Raw genomic sequence first — 21060 nt, forward strand, 5'->3', positions numbered from 1 at the left:
TATAAATCTTTATAACTTTGTATTAGTCAATGACTTCTGAGAGATGACATCAAAACCACAAGGAACAGCAAATAAATAAATCAATAATAATTGAGAATTAAATTTTCAATAAAGTTATGGAAATTTAAAATTTTGTGCTTCAAAGTACGCCATTAAGAAAGTGAAAGAACCAGGCATGTGGTTTGAGCCTATAATCCCAGCTACGTAGGAGGCTGAGGTGGGAGGATACCTTGAAGCCAGGAGTTTGAGCAACAGAGGGAGACTTTGACTCTAAAAAAAAACAAAACAAACAAACAAAAAAGGTCGGGTGTGGTGGCTCATGCCTGTAATCCCAGCACTCTGGAAGGCTGAGGCGGGTGGATCACCTGAGGTCAGGACTTCGAGTAAAAATCATAAAATCTGCACATAGTAATAAATGTTAGGAACAAGGCAGTTAAAGATTAGTAACAACCAGTTTTATTGGGATTTTAGGAACTTGCAGGGGAGAATGTGAGTGCTCGTTATATTTTATATATATCATAAAGTTAAAATTAACGAAAGTAGAAATAACATGCATTCACATGTTGAAAAACCCTGATAGTAATGCAGCTACAAATATTCACTGTCATTTGAGAGCAAGATTTTTAAGAAGTTAAAATTATTTGAATTACGCCATAACTATTCTAAACATCTACTAAATTAAACAAAGAATTTTGACTAATTGGGTACCCTTTCATAGGTTCTTCTCAGTTTGTCAGCTAGATGACATGTTCCTACACTGTACTTTGCTGATATAATTAAACTATGGATTATCTCTGAATTAGGCTGGGTACCACTGTGATATAATAAAAGGGAGAAGTAGCAGAACATAGTCTAGTTGTTAATAGCATGGACTTTGGAGCCAGGCTTCCTGGGTTCAAACTCCAGTCCACCATTTAGTACTCTTTGAAATATGCCTATTTTTGTTCAAAAAGGAATATGTGCACTCTTCTTGGGAACAGCTGTAGTTTCCACAATATTTTAAAAGAGCTGTTGATTCCAACAGGAATTTAGTTCCCTAAAATCAGCGGCAGTAGAACATTTTGATGTACGAAAGTTATTCATGCTAGGACTCCGGTGGTATTTTCCCTCACTGCCCCTAAATTCAGCCATTTCTATTCTTTAACGCTCTATAATAAACACTTGATTTGAAGTCTGATCCATTTTTAAATTGGGAACGGGGAAGACACCCCTCAAAAAGTCAGAACCTCCAAGCCTTTGGTCAGGGCCAACTATATAATCTCTGTGGGTCGATGTGAAATGAAAATATGACGCTCCTTGCTAAAAATGCAAGACAAAAACCTTCAGCTTACCGATAAGTAGAGAAAGACTGAAAAGAAAAGGAATTGTGGAATGTCTTACCTTTCCTTTTCCTTTCACGCCATCACTTTTAGTGTAAGTGGTTAGCAAATATAATAAGGTTGGTTGGGCATGGTGGCTTAGCCAGTAATCCCACTTGGGGAGGCTGAGGCAGGCGAATCACTAGAGCTCAGGAGTTTGAGACCAGTCTACACAACATGGCAAAACCCTGTCTCTACAAAAAAAATACAAAAATTAGCGGGGCGTGGTGGTGGGTACCTGTAATCCCAGCTACCTGGGAGGCTGGGGCAGGAGAACTGCTTGAACCTGGGAGGTGGAGACTGCAGTGAGCAGAGATCGTGTCACTGCACTCCAACCTGGGAGACAGAGCAAAACTCCGTCTCAAAGAAAATAATAATAATTTCAAGACGGCAAGGGTGAGTCCTTCTGAGCACTTTGTACTTAGGTCCCTAACTACAAAATAAGTGGTTCATGGAAGCCATTTAGTGAGCATCCTGAACACTGTATGACATGGGACAAAAAAAAAAGTGACAGACACGCATTGCATGAATCACATCTGCTCACAAGATTGCTCCATTGCCTCATCAGACATAACTTACAAAACATAAGTTCAAATATAAACTACTAAGCATTTCAAGATGGCCACAGCAGAGCATTAAACCAAATGCACAGCCCTTCTAAGCACCGGTTGCCTGCTGATGAAGCTGGCCCTACTCTCTGCTCTCACTTTCCACTTCATACTCTTCTGACCTCAAACAACAAAAAAGCTCTCTGCCCATTCCTTCTTGATGCTTCTGCACATATAAGCCACATTGCCCAGTGGCAGTAAACTGAGGATTAATGGAGTTGGTCTGGTTAACTTGGAAAACAAGGGAGTTGTTGGCTGGAGAAGGGTGTTTCAGCCTCTTCCACTCAAGCTAGGACCGGTCCCTAGATTAGAGCAAGCACGTGTTAGCTACCTTTAAAAAACAACAACACACCTTCATAAAGAATGCCTAGATTCAAAGCATTTGCTACGTTTTCATTTGTTCCTTTATTGTCCCAGTGAATATTTACTACCTACTTCAAATTGCAACGAGATGCTGACAATTTAGCTATCGATGAAGCAGATGTAGTTCCTGCCCTTATTCAACTTCAAGAAACAGGCAATGAACGACAAGTCAGTGTCACAAGGAATACTCCAAAAATGCAGGGCACTAGGAAAGTGTAAAACAGATACTAAGGGGCTTTAGGGTCAGATAAGTCTTTCTGGAAGAATTAATCTGTACAGTGAAACTTCAGTATACATATGAGAAAGTCAGGCCAAGGGAAAGAATGTTCTTGACAGAACGGTATTGGCAAAAGGGGCAAGAATCTTAAGAAAATGTACAAGTGGTGGAACCAGGAATCGTGGGGCTCTTTAAGGACAAAATACGTTAAAGGAGTCTGAACTTCACCTTAAATGCAACAGGGAGCCACTGTCAAGTTTCCTATTTGATACTTGTTTTGTAAAAATATTACTCTATGGAGAATATAGGGAGTAGAATCTGCGGTCAGAGTGGGTACTAGTGCCATTTTGGGAGTAAGATTAGGCTGGAAGCTGGATTGGGGGGAAAAAGTGGGCATGAGAGAAACTTGGAAAGTAGAGTTGAGAAGACCGTGTGACTGACTGGACGGGCAAAGGTTAAGAGAGGATAAAGAATCATTAAGGATGATTTATCAGGCTTCTAGTCGGTAACTGGATGGATGTTGGTGCCATTTCTCGAGAAGCGTTAAAGAGCCAGAGGTAGCCGGCAAAGAGAAACATGGAGCTCCAATTTTCAGGTATCTGCAGTTTCCCTAATACCTCTTTAATCCAGAATTTGCTCCTTGCTTTGGTTTTAATTCCCCTAAAAGCTGCTTCCGTGTTGCAAGCTGGCTGACCGCTTTAACAGGCAACCAAAGAGATTCTTCTCACAGGAGGAAGGCTTTGAGCACAACCTGGGACACTGGAAGCTGTCAGATTGAAGAAACAGGAAGCTCTGGACTACCGATCACACCCCGTCTTAAAGGTTTCGGAGTGACTCCACCCGCAAAATCCCCACATCTCTGAGGAAAACGTCCCGGCAGGTCGCCGCGACCCGACCACCAGCTCCGCCCCCGGGCCCGATGGATGCCCGGATGTGGACGTGAGCGAGTTTGAGCCGCGTGACGTCACCTGGCGGGGCGGGACTCTGCCAGCGCCGGTTGGTGTTGGGTGCACGTGACCGCCTCCCAGCCAACCAATGGAGGAACGAGGCGGAAAATTTCGAATGTGGCGACGTTAGTTCCAGGCGACGGGGTACGGTCCTGGAGGGCTCATTGCGCGTGGCTCGCGCGAGAGAGCCTCGAAGAGCCTTGAAATGTGAGAAGGAGGAAGATAGCTCTTGCAGAAGTAGTGGCCAAGGTATGGTTCTGGACCAGCCCCACCTCCCCTCGGCTTTCCGCCTCCTGAAGGAGGAGGAAGTAGGTTTTAAGGTGGGAAACAAGGGCGTAGTGATCCGTGTTTGACTTCCCTTGGGTTCTCAATACCGTTCTAAATTCGGTGGCCGAAAGCTCGGGCTCTGGAGTCCCACTGGCCGCGCGCTTTTCGCGGTTCAGCCACTCGATCTGCCCGTTCAGATGTTCTGTCTTCCTCTTACGTTAAATAAATGGAGACCCTAATATCCTACTTTGCAAAATTGTGTAGATTAAGTGATGTGCAAATAAAGCTTTTTACGGTAGTTAAAAGCCTGGCTCAACGCAAGAAAATTGACAGCAGTTCTTTGTGCAGCGTGATACCGTTGACGTCCTCATTGTCCAGGCCATTCTCTTCCTCACTTACCCTGAAGAGGCCGGCACTGACTAGTGTCCTACCTGGCTGTCTTCGCAGCAGAACTGATTGGATAATTATGAACGGAGATCAAATATGCTAGGTTCTTTTGAATCCAGAGCGCCACGCGAGTACTCTACAGATTGAGACCGTCATCTCGCGCTGTAGCCTGTCTGTGCTTTCATTTCTTCTGTCTACCACACCCCCTACTAACACCATCGCCTAATTTAGACAGGATATAAAACTTTTGATATGGAAAGTTTCTTTTGTGATTTTAGCTTGATTAAAAGTAATAAGGAAAACTTTAAAATATCTTAACTAAACTAGATCAGTAACTTAATCTGTATGACTCTCAAACATCCTCAATTCTAACTTAATTGTGTAAAACAACCCCTTTACCATTACTGCTTTTAAAAATAGTTATCCTATCTCTGCTAGGAACCTCCCAGTATATATTGTATATACCTTGGTAGAAAGTTCTTAATCTATAATATCTATATTTAAGATTCCAGACACTGCATAGAGGAAAATAAGGCCTGGAGAACATACTCAAGAAAGTGTAAGGTTTAGGAAAATGTTTGACTATCTTAGAGAAGGTAGCGATATCCTTTGTGGTGAAAATTGTATGCATACATTATTATTGGAAACAAGTTTTTTTTCAATTTTAAGATATTCAAAGTGCAATCTAGAGTAAAAGATGTTTCTGAAAAGTGGTTTGACATGTTTAGTAGCATGCTAAAACCTACCTGACTTACAACATTGAAAGATTAAGTATACTTATGTATTTAATACTCAGCGTTTAACTGTATGTACGACAATATTTTATGTCTGATTTGTTATGTTCATAATTCACTGGGAGTTAACAGCCCTAAGTTTTAGCCATACTTTGAGAATACTGGAGTGTTCTTCTGCCCAAGTTCCTGCTCTAGCTCTGTAATTGTTACAATAGCCTAATAAAATTGTATGTAGTGCTACATAGTTTAAACCTCTAAGGATCACCTTGACTTTCTTGAGAGTGTGTGTATATCATAAGCGATAATTAGGTTAAAATTATCTAATTATGGAAAAATAGTTGAATGACCTAATGTGATGAATTAATCATTAAAGAAGAGCTGGAAAACAAAACCCAGATATATAATTGCCTCAGAACTAATGCTGTAAGCCTAAGCACTAAAAGTTGGTCCTAAACATTTTCTTTAAGAAGCATAAATAATAATGGCATCAGGATATAATAATAAGCATTTTCAGTAGTATCTGGCATATATGCCACAGTGAGTATTTGTTAAAGAATGAATAAGTGGCATATTGTGGAATCTTTGGGTTGGAAATCTATATTCAATAAAATTTTTCTATAAAGTGCCTGAGGAGGACGAGAGAACATCAAAAACATGAATGAGATTTTAAAAGGGGAAAATTTATGTTATCAAGTTAGTTAACTATCTACTTTGAGCTAATTCTACAGTTTAGTCTATTTAATGCATTCTTTATGAACAGCCTATGTTTTTTAAAGTTTTATATTTGATAATATTCTCTCTGAGAAAAATTATTTTTTATTGTTTAGGCAAAAGATGGCCAAGGAAAGATGCCTGAAGAAGTCCTTTCAAGATAGTCTTGAAGACATAAAGAAGCGAATGAAAGAGAAAAGGAATAAAAACTTGGCAGAGATTGGCAAACGCAGGTCTTTTATAGCTGCACCATGCCAAATAATCAGTAAGAGATTTTTATGTTGTCCTTTTATATCACTTTTAAGTTTAGATTTAATAACTGATAAATTTTTTAATCCTTTTTTAGCCAACACTTCTACACTGCTGAAAAATTACCAAGACAACAACAAAATGTTAGTTTTAGCTTTGGAAAATGAAAAATCCAAAGTGAGAGAAGCCCAAGATATCATCCTACAGCTGAGAAAAGAATGTTACTATCTCACATGGCAGCTATATGCATTGAAGGGAAAACTTACATCACAACAAACAGAAGATGCTCAGGTATTTTCATTACTGAGGCCGAATTTCTTAGTTTAGTTAAGCCATGAATAAGTAGTTTAGATCAATTATTTTATTTAAATGAATTACTGATAGCTCAATTATGCATGAATTGTTTAAAACATCCTTCTTTGGTGCTTCAGAGCACAGCTATTGCATTTGGCCAGTTAAGAAAGCTTCAAGCATATAGGTGATTGAAGCCTGTTCCTGCCTATTTCATTCGTAAAGCAGGTAGCAAGACAGGATGCAGAAGACATAGTTTTAGCCTTTTGCATTGCTGGTCTATTTGAATGTTCAACTAAGTGAGTCAAAGATAGTGCCACTAAGCTAAAGATATAAAAGTGGTAGTTGAAGTGGACTCATCCAGAAGTTTTAATCAATGCTATCTTAGCTTTTACCTTAGCCTTTTGTTTTGCTATATCCAGTGGGGTTTTATAAGAACTACCTTTATTTAGGACATAGGGAGTATTTAAGTGCTTTTTGGAGAATCGTTTTTACCTACTTGTTGACTAAGTAGAGAAGACTGTTCACTCCCAGACAAGTAAGATCATAAACATTTTGCTGCTCAAATTTTCAATCTGATTTTCTTTTTGTCTAAGATTGTAAAGAAGGTGTTCAAATATGGTCCTGCTAGCCAAAATATAACAGATATGGAGAAGGTTTGCTTTAGGATATTCTTTGTGTCTTGCTGTACCATTGTGTATCATTGTGTATACAGTAATGTGTGTCATTACTTATGAAAAAAGTAATGATGAACTAGTTTATTTATCCCTTTTTCCAGTAGCCACTGCCAGGGAAATGAGGCAGAGAAAGAAAAAAAGCAGTGGTGAGTGTCAGGCGTACAGAACATTGAAATTCTTCCCAGTGGCCATTGCTTTGCTATACCAGTGAAAACATTTGAGTTGGCACTTAGACCGGAAGGTCAGATAAGAAAGTGAGAACATAATGATTAGGGGAGGGATATTGGGGGTGGGAGGAGGTGGGCGGGTAATTGAAAATGGAATTAATGTCACTTCTCCATTGACAGGAGAAGTCAGTGAAAGAGTTCTTGCTTCACTCCCTATTGATTCCTTATTTTTTTTCCTCCATGTGATTAAGACACGTGTAATATATATGTATATATACACATAGACAATAAGTACATATATGGTATATTTGAGAACTGCCTCTATAAAGATTAGGTATATTTTCTTTACCTTCATGGGAGGTTTATATATGTGTGTGTGTGTGTGTGTGTATATATATATATATATATTTTTTTTTTTTTTTTTTTTTTTTTTCTGAGACAGAGTCTTGCTCTGTCGCCAGGCTGGAGTACAGTGGTGCAGTCTCAGCTCACTGGAGCCCCTGCCTCCTGGGGTCAAGCGATTCTTGTGCCTCAGCCTCCCGAGAGCTGGGATTACAGGCATGTGCCACCACACCTGGCTAATTTTTATATTTTTAGTAGAGACAGGGTTTTGCTATGTTGGTCAGGTGTCTTGAACTCCTGGCCTCAAGTGACCCACCCACCGCAGCCTCCTAAAGTGCTGGGATTACAGGCGTGAGCCACTGTGCTAGGTGTGGTAGATTACTTTTTTTTTTTTCCCCCAGAATGTAATCTTTTCTAATTTTGTATTTTCCTTGTTCAGTCAACTAGTAGGGGGAAACAGTTCCTCTAAAGGCATTTGAATCTTCCTCCTCCTTTTACAAAGTTTTTGCTGAAAAACAGAAATAGTAGGAAGTGAATACTCGATGAGATAATTACAAAAGCAGTTGGGAAAAAATTCTATTACTGCAGCTCAGTGGTTTTTGAGTATTTATTTAAAACATTGTTAGTTGCTACGCAAATATATTCTTAGCATTTAGAATGTCAACGTTTGTATTTTCTGCTATATACTAATTGCTTGTGTCACTCATTCTCAACCTCATTGTACACCCATGCTTCAGTGCTTATCAAATCAATTTAGCAGTGATGGAGAAGCTTAAAATGTAAAAATTTTACAAGAATGTTTTCTTGCCTAGCCTAGCAATAGTTAACATTTAGGTAATTTTTAACAGCCTTTTTGTTCCCTAATTTTATAGATTTTTTTAATGACTTGTTTTTAAGTTATATTAGTATATATTTAAATGTTCTTTTTTATTTACCTGCATTAATATTCGTTTCAGAACATTAGCTACATTGATGTCAAATTTAAAGTTTTCATCTTTGGCCGGGGTAGGTTGAGGGGGACAGAGTCTCGCTCTTGCCCAGTCTGGGGTGCAGTGGTGTGATCACAGCTCACTGCAGCTTTCACCTCCCAGGCTCACGCACACTCAGCCTTCACCTCCCAGGTTCAAACGATCTTCCTATCTCAGCCTCCTGAGTAGGTGGGACTATGGGCGTGCACTGCCACACCTGGCTAATTTTTTTTTTTTTTTTTTTTTTTTTTTTGCCAGAGACAGGATCTTGCCATGTTGCCCAGGCTGGTCTTGAACTCCTGGTCTCAAGCAATCCTCCAGCCTTGGCCTCCCAATGTGCTGGGATTACAGGCATGAGCCACCACACCTGGCCGAAAGATTTTAATGGGATTAAATTTCTGGTTGTTTTGTTTTTAATGAACATTTTTGGCCTATTTATTATAATGTCAACGTTCATCAAATTTCAGAAGATAATTCAATTAAATTAGAATTGGCTTCTTAGGAATTGAGTGAGAATTGTCATCTTCATAACAGAGATCTACAAATCCACCTCTATACTTAGGTTTTTCGTCTTCCCTCTTGTTACAGTGGCAGAATGGCCCCTATTCCTGCTAAAGGCAAGCACCACCCCAAGCCGCTCCCTAGCCCATGCATCAGATTTTCTCTTCTCACCTCCTCTACAACTTTATTCCTGGAAGATTGTTCTCTCTTCCATATATCCCCCTCTCCACTGGATCATTTCAGTCATCATAAAGATGTGCTTTCGTATCTCTCAACCTTAGAGAAGAAGAAAGTAATGAAACCTCTCCTCGTCTCATATTTCTTTATCTCCTCATTTGTTTTCTTCCCTTCACAGCAGAACTTTTTAAAAGAAAACAGTATATTCTTCACTTCCTCAGCTTCCATTCACATTTGAAATGACTCTTTTTTTTTTTCTTTGAGACAGGATCTCGCTCCGTTGCCTAGACTGAAGTGCAGTGGCATAATCATGGCTTACTGCAGCCTTGACCTCCCAGGCTCAAGTGCTCCTCCAAACCTCAGTCTCCTGAATAGCTGGAACACCACCACGCCCAGATAATTTTTAAACATTTTTTTGTAGAGACCACCTCACTATGTTGCCCAGGTTGGTCTTGACCTCCTGGGTTCAAGTAATCCCCCTGCTTCAGCCTCTCTAAATGCTAGGAATACAGGCATGAGGTACCACGCCTGGCCTGCAGCCACTCTGAATCTAGATTTGATCCTTACCATTCTGTTGTCACTGCATATCAAGGTCACCAAAACCTCCATGTTACCAAATTCAGTGGTAACTTCTCTTTCTTCTTGACCTTGCAGTAATAATATGTAAAACAGGGACCACTCCTTACTTGACATACTTTGATCTATTAGTTTTCATGATATTATGCTCCCCTGGTTTTTATTCTACCTTTCTGACTATTCCATATCGGTCTCTTGCTGATTTCTTCCTCATTCTACCTTTAAATGTCAATTCTTGGCCAGGCACATTGACTCATGCCTGTAATCTGAGCACTTTGGAAGGCTGAGGTGAGAGGATCACTTGAGCCCAGGAGTTCAAGACCAGCCTGGGCAACACAGCGAGACTCCCATCTCTACAAAATAAAAAATAAAAATTAGCCAGTTGTGGTGGCATGCACCTGTAGTCCCAGCTACTTGGGAAGCTCAGATAGGAGGATCACGTGTGCCCAGAAGTTGAAGGCTGCAGTGAGCTATGATAGCACCACTACACTTCAGCTTGGGTGACAAAGCAAGACTTTATTTCAAAAAATGAATAAATGCCAGTTGTTGTAGACTCATCTTATACCCTGTCATAGCTTTATGTACTGTCTGCTGATGCCTTCCCAGTTTACAGTACAGAATCTAAAAACAAACACATACACACGTATACACACAGCCACCATTTGCTATCTCCACTTAAAGATGTATAAGGAATCTCAAACATACCTTATATAAAGCACAACTTCCCCTTGCCTCCCCCAAAGATACTGTATACTTCCTACCTTCCTTTATAAGTCTTACTCATCTCAGTAAAGTAGCCTACTCATTTGCTTAGTCCAAAACCACAAGAGGCTTTCCTCTCCCTCATTGTTCCCACCTCCATCCCTTTTCAGTCCTTGAGCTTGACCTGTCATCTCAAGGCCTTCCACTGGGCTTCACCTCCATAGCCATGACTCTAATCTTAGCTGATACCATGTCTTGCCAGATATGCTATGATGATGTCTCAACTCTTTCTACCCCTGGCCTCTTTTAATTCAGACTGATCTTTCAAAAACTTAAATCAGTTTACTTCTTTTCTTAATATTAAGTACCTTCCCATCATACTTAGACTGAAATCTAAACTCATGGTTCTCAAGGCCCTACATTATGTGGCCTCTGCATGTATATCTCCTACTGTTCTCAGTGACTATGTTCCAGCCACAACAGCCTTTCTTTCCTAAACACAGCAAGATTTTTCTTATGTGTATTTGCTGTTTCCACTGCCTTCTTTTCCTCCTGCTCTTTTAGTGGCTGGCTCCTTTGCAGTCTTCTGATTTATATCAGATACACTCTATTTAAAAGAGCAATCCAACCTGAGTTACTCTCTATCACCTCACCCTGGATATTTCCTTCATGGCACTTATCACAATCTGAAATTTTGTACATATGTCTTCTCTTTTTAAAATTTTATTTCCCTGCACTAGAATGTAAGCTTTAAGAGGATAAGACTTACTCTGCTTTTGAGCTCTTATAGACTCAGCTCCTAGAACTATGGCATGGCACCATGGTAGACTGTCAACAAGTGCATATTGTTGAATAAGTTAATGCTTTCTTCTGAATACTTCAGTTATAACAGTGTTTTGTTTTAATATATTAACAGAACCAGGAAATATGTTCCTCTGGAATGGACCCCAATAGCGATGACAACTTCAGAAATTTATTTGTGAAGGATTTACCGTTAGTATCAAATTCTTTATTATGATTATTAATACTAAGAAAGATTTAATTCTGTGATTCATTTATGAAAGGAAATGTGCTCATGTCAACTCTTATATTTGTAGTCTGATGCTTTCTCTGCTGAGAATATATTTAAGAGAATTTGATGTGTTGAAATTCTATCACATATAGCCAAGCTAAACCCCTTTTTATCATATTTCACTCCTTTTTTGATGCCTAGGAAAAAGAAGCCTTACCAGATTTTTAATTCTACTTCATACTTTCCTCCAGTCATACTTTTCTGTGTACCATGTTTTTATTTTAAGAAGGATTAGCTATTGAAATGAGATGTTTTGCCAGCCCTATAAATAGTCTGGTTTGGGGGAAAAATAAATAAATAAATGAAACATCATATTTAACACAGTTGTCCCATTGTCTCGCTGATCCAGTTCATTTTTCTAGATCACCTATACCCTCGTCCCCTTCTCTTGGATCAAATGTACTTTATTTATTTGTTTATGAATTATTAAGCTTTAATTATAAACAGTAAAATGCACAGATCACAGTTACACAGTTCGATGAGTTTGACTAATGTATATATCGTGGAACAAAAATGTCAATGAAGACATAGTGTTTTTACTATTAACATTTTGGGCCAGATAATTCTTTGTTGTAGAGGGCTGTCTGTGCACGATGGGATGTTTAGTAGCATCCATAGGCTCCACCCAATGAATCCCAGTAACATCCCTCAGGAGAACAAAAAATGACTTCAGATATTGTCACATGTTCCCTGGAGAGCATAATTGCCCTTAGATGAGAACTACTGCCATAGACAGTTCTTTCGTATGCCTTTCAAGTCCATCCCCTTCTCCACAGAAGTAACCACTAAGATGATTTCTGTTGCCGTAGATTACTTTTAATCATTGGTAGTTTTTAAACTGTTGTACTTTAAGATCTGACAAACTTATGTTGTGGACAAAAAGTAAGATAAGGTAATCGCGTTTGTAGAAGTTTTCTAAAATAGTTATTAGTTACCACAGCCATTACCTAAATCTGTTTAATGTCTAGAGTGGAAAATTCTCTACAGAGAATAAAGAATAAAATTACAATTAGAATGAAACTGCCAGTAATAGTGTTAGAGTATAAAGAACACTTCATGTTTCATGAAGTAAAGAACAACATTTTTAAAGAAAATGAACAATGTTAACTTCAGAAGAGTTCAATAGTTAAGCACCATAAAAGCATATATTACAAACAAATCATAGCTCTGCTAATGATAAAGCAGGCTCCTAAAGAGTGATCAAACTACATTTTTTAAAAAACATTTTACAAATTAATTATCATTGGCTGTTTCCTTAGTTAAATGAAATTGAGTTATATAACATGTTTTCAAGTGGAACTATCCAACTTGATAGGTTAGTTCAAGTAGGAGTTGAATGTCAGTCGTAACAAATCAATCTCCCTATAATCAGCATAAGTGTCCTTTGGTTTCCTTTGATACAGAATAGATGTATTGATTTGAAATCGAGTTATGAAATGATACTAAAGGAAAGAAAAATTAGGAAAATACTGATTTTGTTTTTATTACATAATCATTAAATTTCTGTTTTTTCATTGGTATTTTCTAAGGCAAATTCCTCTTGAAGAAACTGAACTTCCAGGACAAGGAGAGTCATTTCAAATAGAAGGTAATCAAGTGAAAATCTAAAAATATTATTAAGGGCAAGATAAGGTCTTTGAGAACAAATAATACAATTAAATTTCTCTAATTCTTTTTTTCTAAACTTTTTAAATTTGTTCATCTGGTATTCTGCTCAAAGGAAATCTGTTTATTTTACACAGAGTAATAGAGTTTTAAAATATGTTTATTATGTCAAATCTGTAATCTGAAACTTTGGCTATAACTATGGCAGCAATTTACTGATTGCTACTATGTGTCAAGCTCTATGTTAGGCATTTTACCTGCACAATCTCACCTAACCCTCACAACAACCTAGGAATATAAGTACATTAGTCCCGTTTTATAGGAACTCAAGAAGGTAAAGTATCTCATATGAAGAAATCTAGATGTTAAGAGCTAGTATTTAAAATCAAAGTTGAACTCCAAAGCTATCCCCTTCTTACTACTTTTAAATTGATATGTCTGTGTTCTCAAATGTCAATCTCCTCCACTTGAACTAAGCTTCGAAGAAGGGATAGTATTTGAATAGCAAAACCGGACATAGCCTCACTTTTCCTTAAAATACAGATTATATTTCTTACCTGAGAAGCTTTCTAGTTATCCAAATCTTATTTATTTTTCAAAGAACAACTTAGCTCCCACTTTCTCGTTTGTCCCACTCTGGAATATGCGGTTGTACTTCTCTGAATCTGTACTCAGTGAAACACATATTCATTTTCTTTAAACTAAGAGCACATAAAGCCTGTTATAATTTTTTTTTTTTTGAGAGATAGAGTCTCGCTCTGTTGCCCAGGCTTAGAGTGCAGTGGCGCAATCTCAGCTTACTATAAGCTCCATCTCCTGGGTTCACGCTATTCTCCTGCCTCAGCCTCCCAAGTAGCTGGGACTACAGGTGCCTGCCACCATGCCTAGCTAATTTTTTATATTTATATATATTTTTAGTAGAGACGGGGTTTCACCGTGTTAGCCAGGATGGTCTCCATCTCCTGACTTCGTGATCCGCCCGCCTCAGCCTCCCAAAGTTTGGGATTACAGGCGTGAGCGACTGTGCCTGGCCTATAATATTTTTAAAGATTATAAAGATTGAGTGTCCCTTATTCAAAATGCTTGGGACCAGAAGTGTTTTGGATTTATTTTTTTAATTTTGGAATATTTACATTATATCAGTTCATCATCCCTAATTTGAAAATCTGAAATCCAAAACCCTCCAGTTAGCATTTCCTTGGAGCATCATGACTGCACTGAAAAAGTTTTGGATTTCAGATTTTCAGATTAGGGATACTGAACCTGTACAAGATTCTTTCACATGTCAGATATAAGCCATCAGTTGATCATTGACAAGTAAATAGATGGTATTATTTTAGTTCCCCAGATTTTTATTTACAGATTTTATAATGTAGGAAAACTACAGAATGACTTTTTGGTCATTCAGTTTTTTACTTTGAATTCTAAAGTTCTTGAAATTCAGTTTTCCACAAAGTCAAACTATTTTTCTCATTTATTTTTTAAATTCTCAGATCAGATACCTACTATTCCTCAAGAAACACTGGGATTTGATTTTGGTTCAGGTGAAGCTAAGTCCACTGATAATGTCTTACCTAGAACTGTATCTGTCCGTCGCAGTTTAAAGAAACATTGTAACAGTGTATGTCAGTTTGATAGCTTGGATGATTTTGAAACCAGTCATTTGGCGGGGAAGTCTTTTGAATTCGAAAGAGTTGGATTTTTAGACCCACTAGTAAACATGCCTGAAAATGTACAATACAATGTTTGTCAATGGAGCAAGGACCAAGCTAACTTATCACTTTCAAAGCTGATTCATCCAGGAACGTTTACTAAAACAAAAGAAGACATTTTAGAATCTAAATCTGAACAAACTAAAAGTAAGCAAAGAGATACACAAGAAAGAAAAAGAGAAGAGAAAAGAAAAGCTAACAGGAGAAAATCAAAACCTATGTCAAAATGTAAAGAGAATAAAAGTGAAAATAAAAGAACTGTTTCCAAAAAGAAAATGCACAAATCTGTCAGTTCCAATGATGCTTACAATTTTAATTTGGAAGAGGGTGTTCATCTTACTCCTTTCCGACAAAAAATGAGCAATGACTCTAATAGAGAAGAGAACAATGAGTCTGAAGTGAGCCTCTGTGAATCAAGTGGTTCAGGAGATGATTCCGATGACCTCTATTTGCCCACTTGCAAGTACATTCAGAATCCCACCAGCGATTCAGGTACAAGACCAGTCACCAGGCCTCTAGCTAAAAGAGGACTGAAATATACAGATGAAAAAGAGACGGAGGGTTCTAAGCCAACAAAAACTCCTACTAGTAAGTGATCTACTTGTTTACCTGCGTTTTTAATGTTTGTGATAAATGATCACTCCTGATGCTTATATACTATACTTAACCATCTGTTTCTCTGGTGGAGGTTGGAGACTTACCATCTGTCTCTCTTTGGGGGAAGTTATGGTCTGATTAAACAGTGTGGGGCTGGGTGTGGAAATCACAGTTGTATTGCTCTGACCTAATTCAGAAATTGCTTGTTGTGGAGACAGAATTTTTATTTTCAGTAAATAAGCACTCCCAAGAGGACAGAGGGACTCTTTTGTGGAGTTAGGTTGAATTGAAGTAGCTTTTATACACTTACCTGAAGTATCCCCTTGAAAGTGAAATCAAATTTGAATCCAGTGACTTGTTATTTTAATGGCCTTGTTTTATATTAAATTTGACAGGAACTGTGATTTTAAATAATCTTCTAGTTAGTGAAGATTTCCTCAATTGACAGACTTAGTATTCTTTTGTACAACATCTCTAAAAACTGGCTCAGAAAATATTTTATGAGATCAAAAGTAGGCATAGTTCAGATGTTCATAATACAACCTACACCTGTCCACAAAGATTCTCATTTGGCAGTTTTAGTTAATACAAGTAAAACTAACATACATAGTCAAGTTGTATCATTTTCAAAATATTGTTATATCATTTTATTTGATCCTCAGAACAATTCTGTGAAGTATAGGTGTTATGATGCTTATTTTGTTTATAAGGAGATTAAAACCTTAAAAACCGAACCAACTTTCTAAATCGGCTAGTCAGTGGTAGCAGGCAAGTATCTTCTTAAAAAATATGCTGTAGGCTGGGCGGGTTGGCTCATGCCTGTAATCCCAGCACTTTGGGGGGCCGAGGTAGGCGGATGACCTGAGGTCAGGAGTTCGAGACCAGCCTGGCCAACATGGTGAAACCCCATCTCCACTAAAAATACAAAAAAATGAGCTGGGCGTGGTGATATGCACCTGTAATCCCAGCTACTCTGGAGGCTGAGGCAGGAGAATCGCTTGTACCCAGGAGACAGAGGTTGCAGTGAGCCGAGACTATGCCATTGTGCTCCAGCCTAGGCAACGAGCAAAACTCGGTCTCAAAAAAAAAAAAAAAATCAAACAAGATTGGCAGAGTGTTGATAATTATTGAACCTAGGTAACTCAGAGTTTATTATACTGTTATTGCCATCTTTGTGTACATTTGAAAATGTCCAGAAGAAGTTGGGATTTTTTGGTTGTTGTTCACTTTTTAATTGAGACAGGGTCTTGCTCTATCACCCAGACTGGAGGGCACTGTCACTGTCATGGCTCAATGCAATCTCAACCTCCCAGGCTCAAGTGATTCTTCCACCTCAGCCTCCCCAGTAGCCGGGACTATAGGCATACGCCATCACACCTGGCTAATTTTTTTTTTCTTTTTTTTTACTTTTTGTAAAGATGAGGGCTCACTGTGTTGCCAGAGTGGTCTCAAATTCCTGGGCTCAAGCAGTCCTCCTGCCTTGGCCTCACAAAGTGCTGGGATTACAGGTGTGTGAGCCTGTATCCATAAAAATACATAAAATCCATAAAAAATACATTTTTAAAAGAAAAAAATATACTCTAAAATAGTGTTACTCAAGAGTTTGATCCCTAGACCTCTTAGAAATGCAGAATCTCAGGCCATATCCCATACCCTGGAGTCAGAATCTGCATCTTTGTGGGTTTTTTTTTTTTTTTTGAGACAGAGTTTTGCTCTTGTTGCCCAGGCTACAGTGCAGTGGCACAGTCTCAGCTCATCCCAACCTCCACCTCCTGGGTTCAAGCTATTCTCCCGCCTCAGACTCCCGAGTAGCTGGGAATACAGGCATGTGCCACCACGCCGGGCTAATTTTGTATTTTTAGTAGAGACGGAGTTTCTCCATGTTGGTTAGGCTGACCTGAAACTCAACCTCGGGTCTCCCAGAGTGCTGGGATTACAGGCGTGAGCCACCGTGCCTGGCCATTAAGAAGTCCTCCTGTGGATTCATATACACATTAAAGTTTGAGAAGCATTTTTCCAGAATGTAGCAACCGATCTGATATTGTTCCATAAGATATATTTCTCAAACCGAAAGTTGGAATAATTAATACAGTACAATATATTTATGTGGCAACGAACAGGACAGACTATAAAAACCAGATGACACTGGAGCATATGGCTCTTAGTATACAGTCATTTCACGGTTATAGTTTACTTTTTTGGGGGTACAGTTTGCTTTTTAAAGCTATTTGAGGAGATTGTTTTGCAGTGTCTTTATTATGTGTTGGACATTTGCCTTCCAATATATGTGTAGCTCCAAAGTATACTTGGATGTTTATGATGGGGAAAAAAAACTGAGTAACTTTTTAACATGCTAGTTTGTCTCCTGGTTTACACAGAAGCTGTTATTTAGAATTCTCATTTGTTTAATAGAAGGAATTTTAGCGGCTTTATAAGACTATAGGAAGAGACTTGATAAAAACCTTGGTATTGAAAGAGAGAGGACTTGATTCCAAATAGCAAGGTATGACTAAAATGAAATTCCATGGTTAAACTAACTTATTATGCCCAAGCTATCCTAGAAGAATTTTACGTTTTAGTGAAGTGTTCTGTTATAATTAATATTTCAACAATGGTTTGAAAGGAAGAGGAAAAAATGATGAAAAAGCCAAAAAAAAAAAAAATGTATTATTGGCCGGACATGTTGGCGCACACCTGTAGTCCCAGCTCCTCAGAAGACTGAAGCAGGAGGATTGCTTGAGACCAGGAGGTGGAGGTTGCAATGAGCTGAGATCACACTACTGCACTTCAGCCTGGGCAATACAATGAGAGCCCATCTAAAAAAAATTCTGTTATTAAATGCTGGATTTTGTATACAGTTAAGATATATAAAATTGAGTACAATTTTAGTTCCTGTGTGGGTTTTTTTTAAATCATTCAGTAAAAATTATTTTGTAGGTACACCACCTGAAACTCACCAGTCACCTCATCTTAAACTGAAGGATATCACCAATGTCTCCTTGTATCCTGTTGTGAAAATTGGAAGGCTTTCTGTTTCTCCAAAAAAGACTAAAGAAAGCCCAGCAGTGGCTCTGCCTAAACGTAGGTGCACAGTCAGCGTGAACTATAAGGAGCCCACCCTCGCTTCGTAAGTATTTGGTTTGTGGGAACTTATTTTTAATGATACATGTCGGGGGAATAAGGTTATGGAGCTTTGTTCAATAATGAGTTTTTTCTGAAATAAAAACATTTGATTTTAAAAAACTGAAGTGGTAACATTTAAAATTGGTGTATTTTACCATAACTTGATACTGAGGAGTAAGTTAATATTGGGATGCTTATATTATGCCTGAGATCTCTTTTTACTCTTCCAGGAAACTGAGAAGAGGGGACCCTTTTACAGATTTGTGCTTTTTGAATTCTCCTATTTTCAAGCAGAAAAAGGATTTGAGACGTTCTAAAAAAAGTATGAAACAAATACAATGAAGGTTTTGTTGAATATTGTTTAAATTCAATCTACACCTCTTTCTGTTGCTTCAAGAGAGGATCTGTAAGAGTACACAAACAGAGTGAGCCATTGCCATAGAATATTCTCTTGACAGGACCCTAGCTCATAAACGTTTCTTCAGAACTATGCTTCAAATGGGATGTTTTGTATTAAAATGTTAATAAATCTAATTTGTTTTTTCTTTTGAATATAAATAACTGAACTTAAGCATTATCATCATACTGATTTCTTATGCTGCCTAAACCTCTTAATGTTGGTCAAAATGTATCTTTTTTTGTTGTTGTTGTTTTGGAGACAGAAATTCATTCTTGTTGCCCAGGCTGGAGTGCAGTGGCATGATCTGAGTTCACTGCAACCTCTGCCTCCCAGGTTCAAGCGATTCTCCAGCCTCAGACTCCCGACTAGCTGGGACTACAGGCATGCGCCACCACGCCCAGCTAATGTTGTATTTTTAGTAGAGACAGAGTTTCTCCATGTTGGTCAGGTTGGTCTCGAACTCCCAACCTCAGGTGATCTGCCCGCTTCAGCCTCCCAAAGTGCTGGGATTACAGGCATGAGCCACTGCGCCCGGCCCAAAATATATCTTATACAAACATTTTAGAAATGAATAATGATTACTCAAATTAAGATATTTTCGTTATAAGCTTCTGGCATCTCTATTTTTCCCTTAAGTGGGGGATACTAAAGTGAATGATTTTCTAAGAGGATCTTTTGAAACCCTTCAGTACAGTATTTAAGTAAAATAAATTATTGTGGATCTTTTGAAACTCTGTGTAGTATTTGAGTAGAATAAATTTTTGATATTTACAGTAGAGTATACCCTAAGTTGTTTATGAATTCCTCATACCACTGTTGTATTTAATTTTTCAGATAAAATGTGTATGGAAAAATGACTAGAGAAATTTATTGTTTTTTAGGCTCAGGGACTAGGTAAGTGACTAGTTCTGAACCCCAAGCTCTAATTGTATGTTCAGAGTGATGCCTCAATAAAATTACAAATGTCATGTACTTTCAGGATAGCTCCTTATTTAGTCAGAAATCTCAAAGATTAAATGTGTGAATATTTAGGGTTTTTGCATATTTTTGATCAACCAACGAAAGGGAATTGGTTCAGTTCAGAAAGTTTGATGTCTATACTTGTATATACCTCTTTAAATTTTAAAACTTTGTAGGTTATTCATTTTTAAAGAGCAATAAAGCTTGTATAGGATAGTGACTGCTTCCCTTCTATTCTTTAAATATCAAAAATAGAATATCTCTCTGTCTTCACTATTCTCATCCTTGGACATTTCCTCTCCCCTCCCCTTGGTATTCTCTTTTTTGGGGGCGGGGGTATGATCTAGGTGAGTTAATCCTTAGTATTTTCAGTAGTCATTGCTGTGAAACTCTCAGCTTCCCCTCCATACTTTTAACCTAACACTTCTCTCTCCCAACTTTTCTCTATGTAATCTCCCAGTTCATGATTCACAAATTATAATTTTATGGGGGGACCGTTCTAATCCTGATATCTCAGATTTTCTTGGCTGTTATCTCCCTATCTTTCTGTATTCTATGTCAGTCAGAGCCGAAATCCTTTTCATCATCCCTGATTTTTCTAGCCCCCTCATCACTGATTCATATACCCTAGTCTCCCATCACAGTCTCTTAATTTTTCAGTTTTTTTTTTTTTTTTTTTTTTTTTTTTTTTTTTTGAGACGGAGTCTCACTCTGTCGCCCAGGCTGGAGTGCAGTGGCGCGATCTCGGCTCACTGCAAGCTCCGCCTCCCGGGTTCACGCCATTCTCCTGCCTCAGCCTCCCGAGTAGCTGGGACTACAGGCGCCCACAACCGCGCCCGGCTAATTTTTTGTATTTTTAGTAGAGACGGGGTTTCACCGTGGTCTCGATCTCCTGACCTTGTGATCCGCCCGCCTCGGCCTCCCAAAGTGCTGGGATTACAGGCGTGAGCCACCGCGCCCGGCCTAATTTTTCAGTTTTTTTTCTTACTACTCCCTTTATACTTATTCTTTAAATTCATGGAAACACTAGAGTAGCTATCTTAAACTAAGACTAGACAGTAAAAAAGTCCGTTTCTCGGCTGGGCAGGTGGCACACGCCTGTAATCCCAGCACTTTGGAAGGCCGAGGTGGGCGGATCACGAGGTCAGGAGATCGAGACCATTCTGGCTAACACAGTGAAACCCCATCTCTACTAAAAATACAAAAAATTAGCCAGGCGTGGTGGGGGGCACCTGTAGTCCCAGCTACTCGGGAGGCTGAGGCAGGAGAATGGAGTGAACCCGGGAGGCGGAGCTTGCAGTGAGCTGAGATCGCGCCACTGCACTCCAGCCTGGGCGACAGAGCGAGAC

At 38.7% G+C, this 21060-nt stretch overlaps 1 protein-coding gene across 1 annotated transcript; it reads left to right on the forward strand.

Moving 5' to 3' along the window:
- The first annotated feature begins 3606 nt into the window (after positions 1-3606).
- On the forward strand, positions 3607-18885 carry SGO1 (shugoshin 1). The gene is made up of 8 exons (XM_005545666.5): positions 3607-3742; positions 5709-5857; positions 5939-6132; positions 11159-11235; positions 12844-12902; positions 14413-15219; positions 18166-18355; positions 18582-18885. Exons 2-8 carry the CDS (start codon positions 5716-5718, stop codon positions 18691-18693), a joined length of 1581 nt encoding a protein of 526 aa, XP_005545723.3. The 5' UTR covers positions 3607-3742; positions 5709-5715; the 3' UTR covers positions 18694-18885.
- The last annotated feature ends 2175 nt before the right edge of the window (positions 18886-21060 follow it).

This window comes from Macaca fascicularis, chromosome 2 (genome assembly GCF_037993035.2).
Source record: "Macaca fascicularis isolate 582-1 chromosome 2, T2T-MFA8v1.1".
NCBI classification, from domain to species: domain Eukaryota; kingdom Metazoa; phylum Chordata; class Mammalia; order Primates; family Cercopithecidae; genus Macaca; species Macaca fascicularis.

Excerpts from the sequence above, each read along its gene's own strand:
- SGO1 (XM_005545666.5), top strand. The coding sequence starts at position 5,716 with ATGGCCAAGGAAAGATGCCTGAAGAAGTCCTTTCAAGATAGTCTTGAA. Across the intron at positions 5,858-5,938 it reads TGCACCATGCCAAATAATCA|CCAACACTTCTACACTGCTG; the intron begins GTAAGAGATTTT and ends ATCCTTTTTTAG. Across the intron at positions 18,356-18,581 it reads AAGGAGCCCACCCTCGCTTC|GAAACTGAGAAGAGGGGACC; the intron begins GTAAGTATTTGG and ends TTACTCTTCCAG.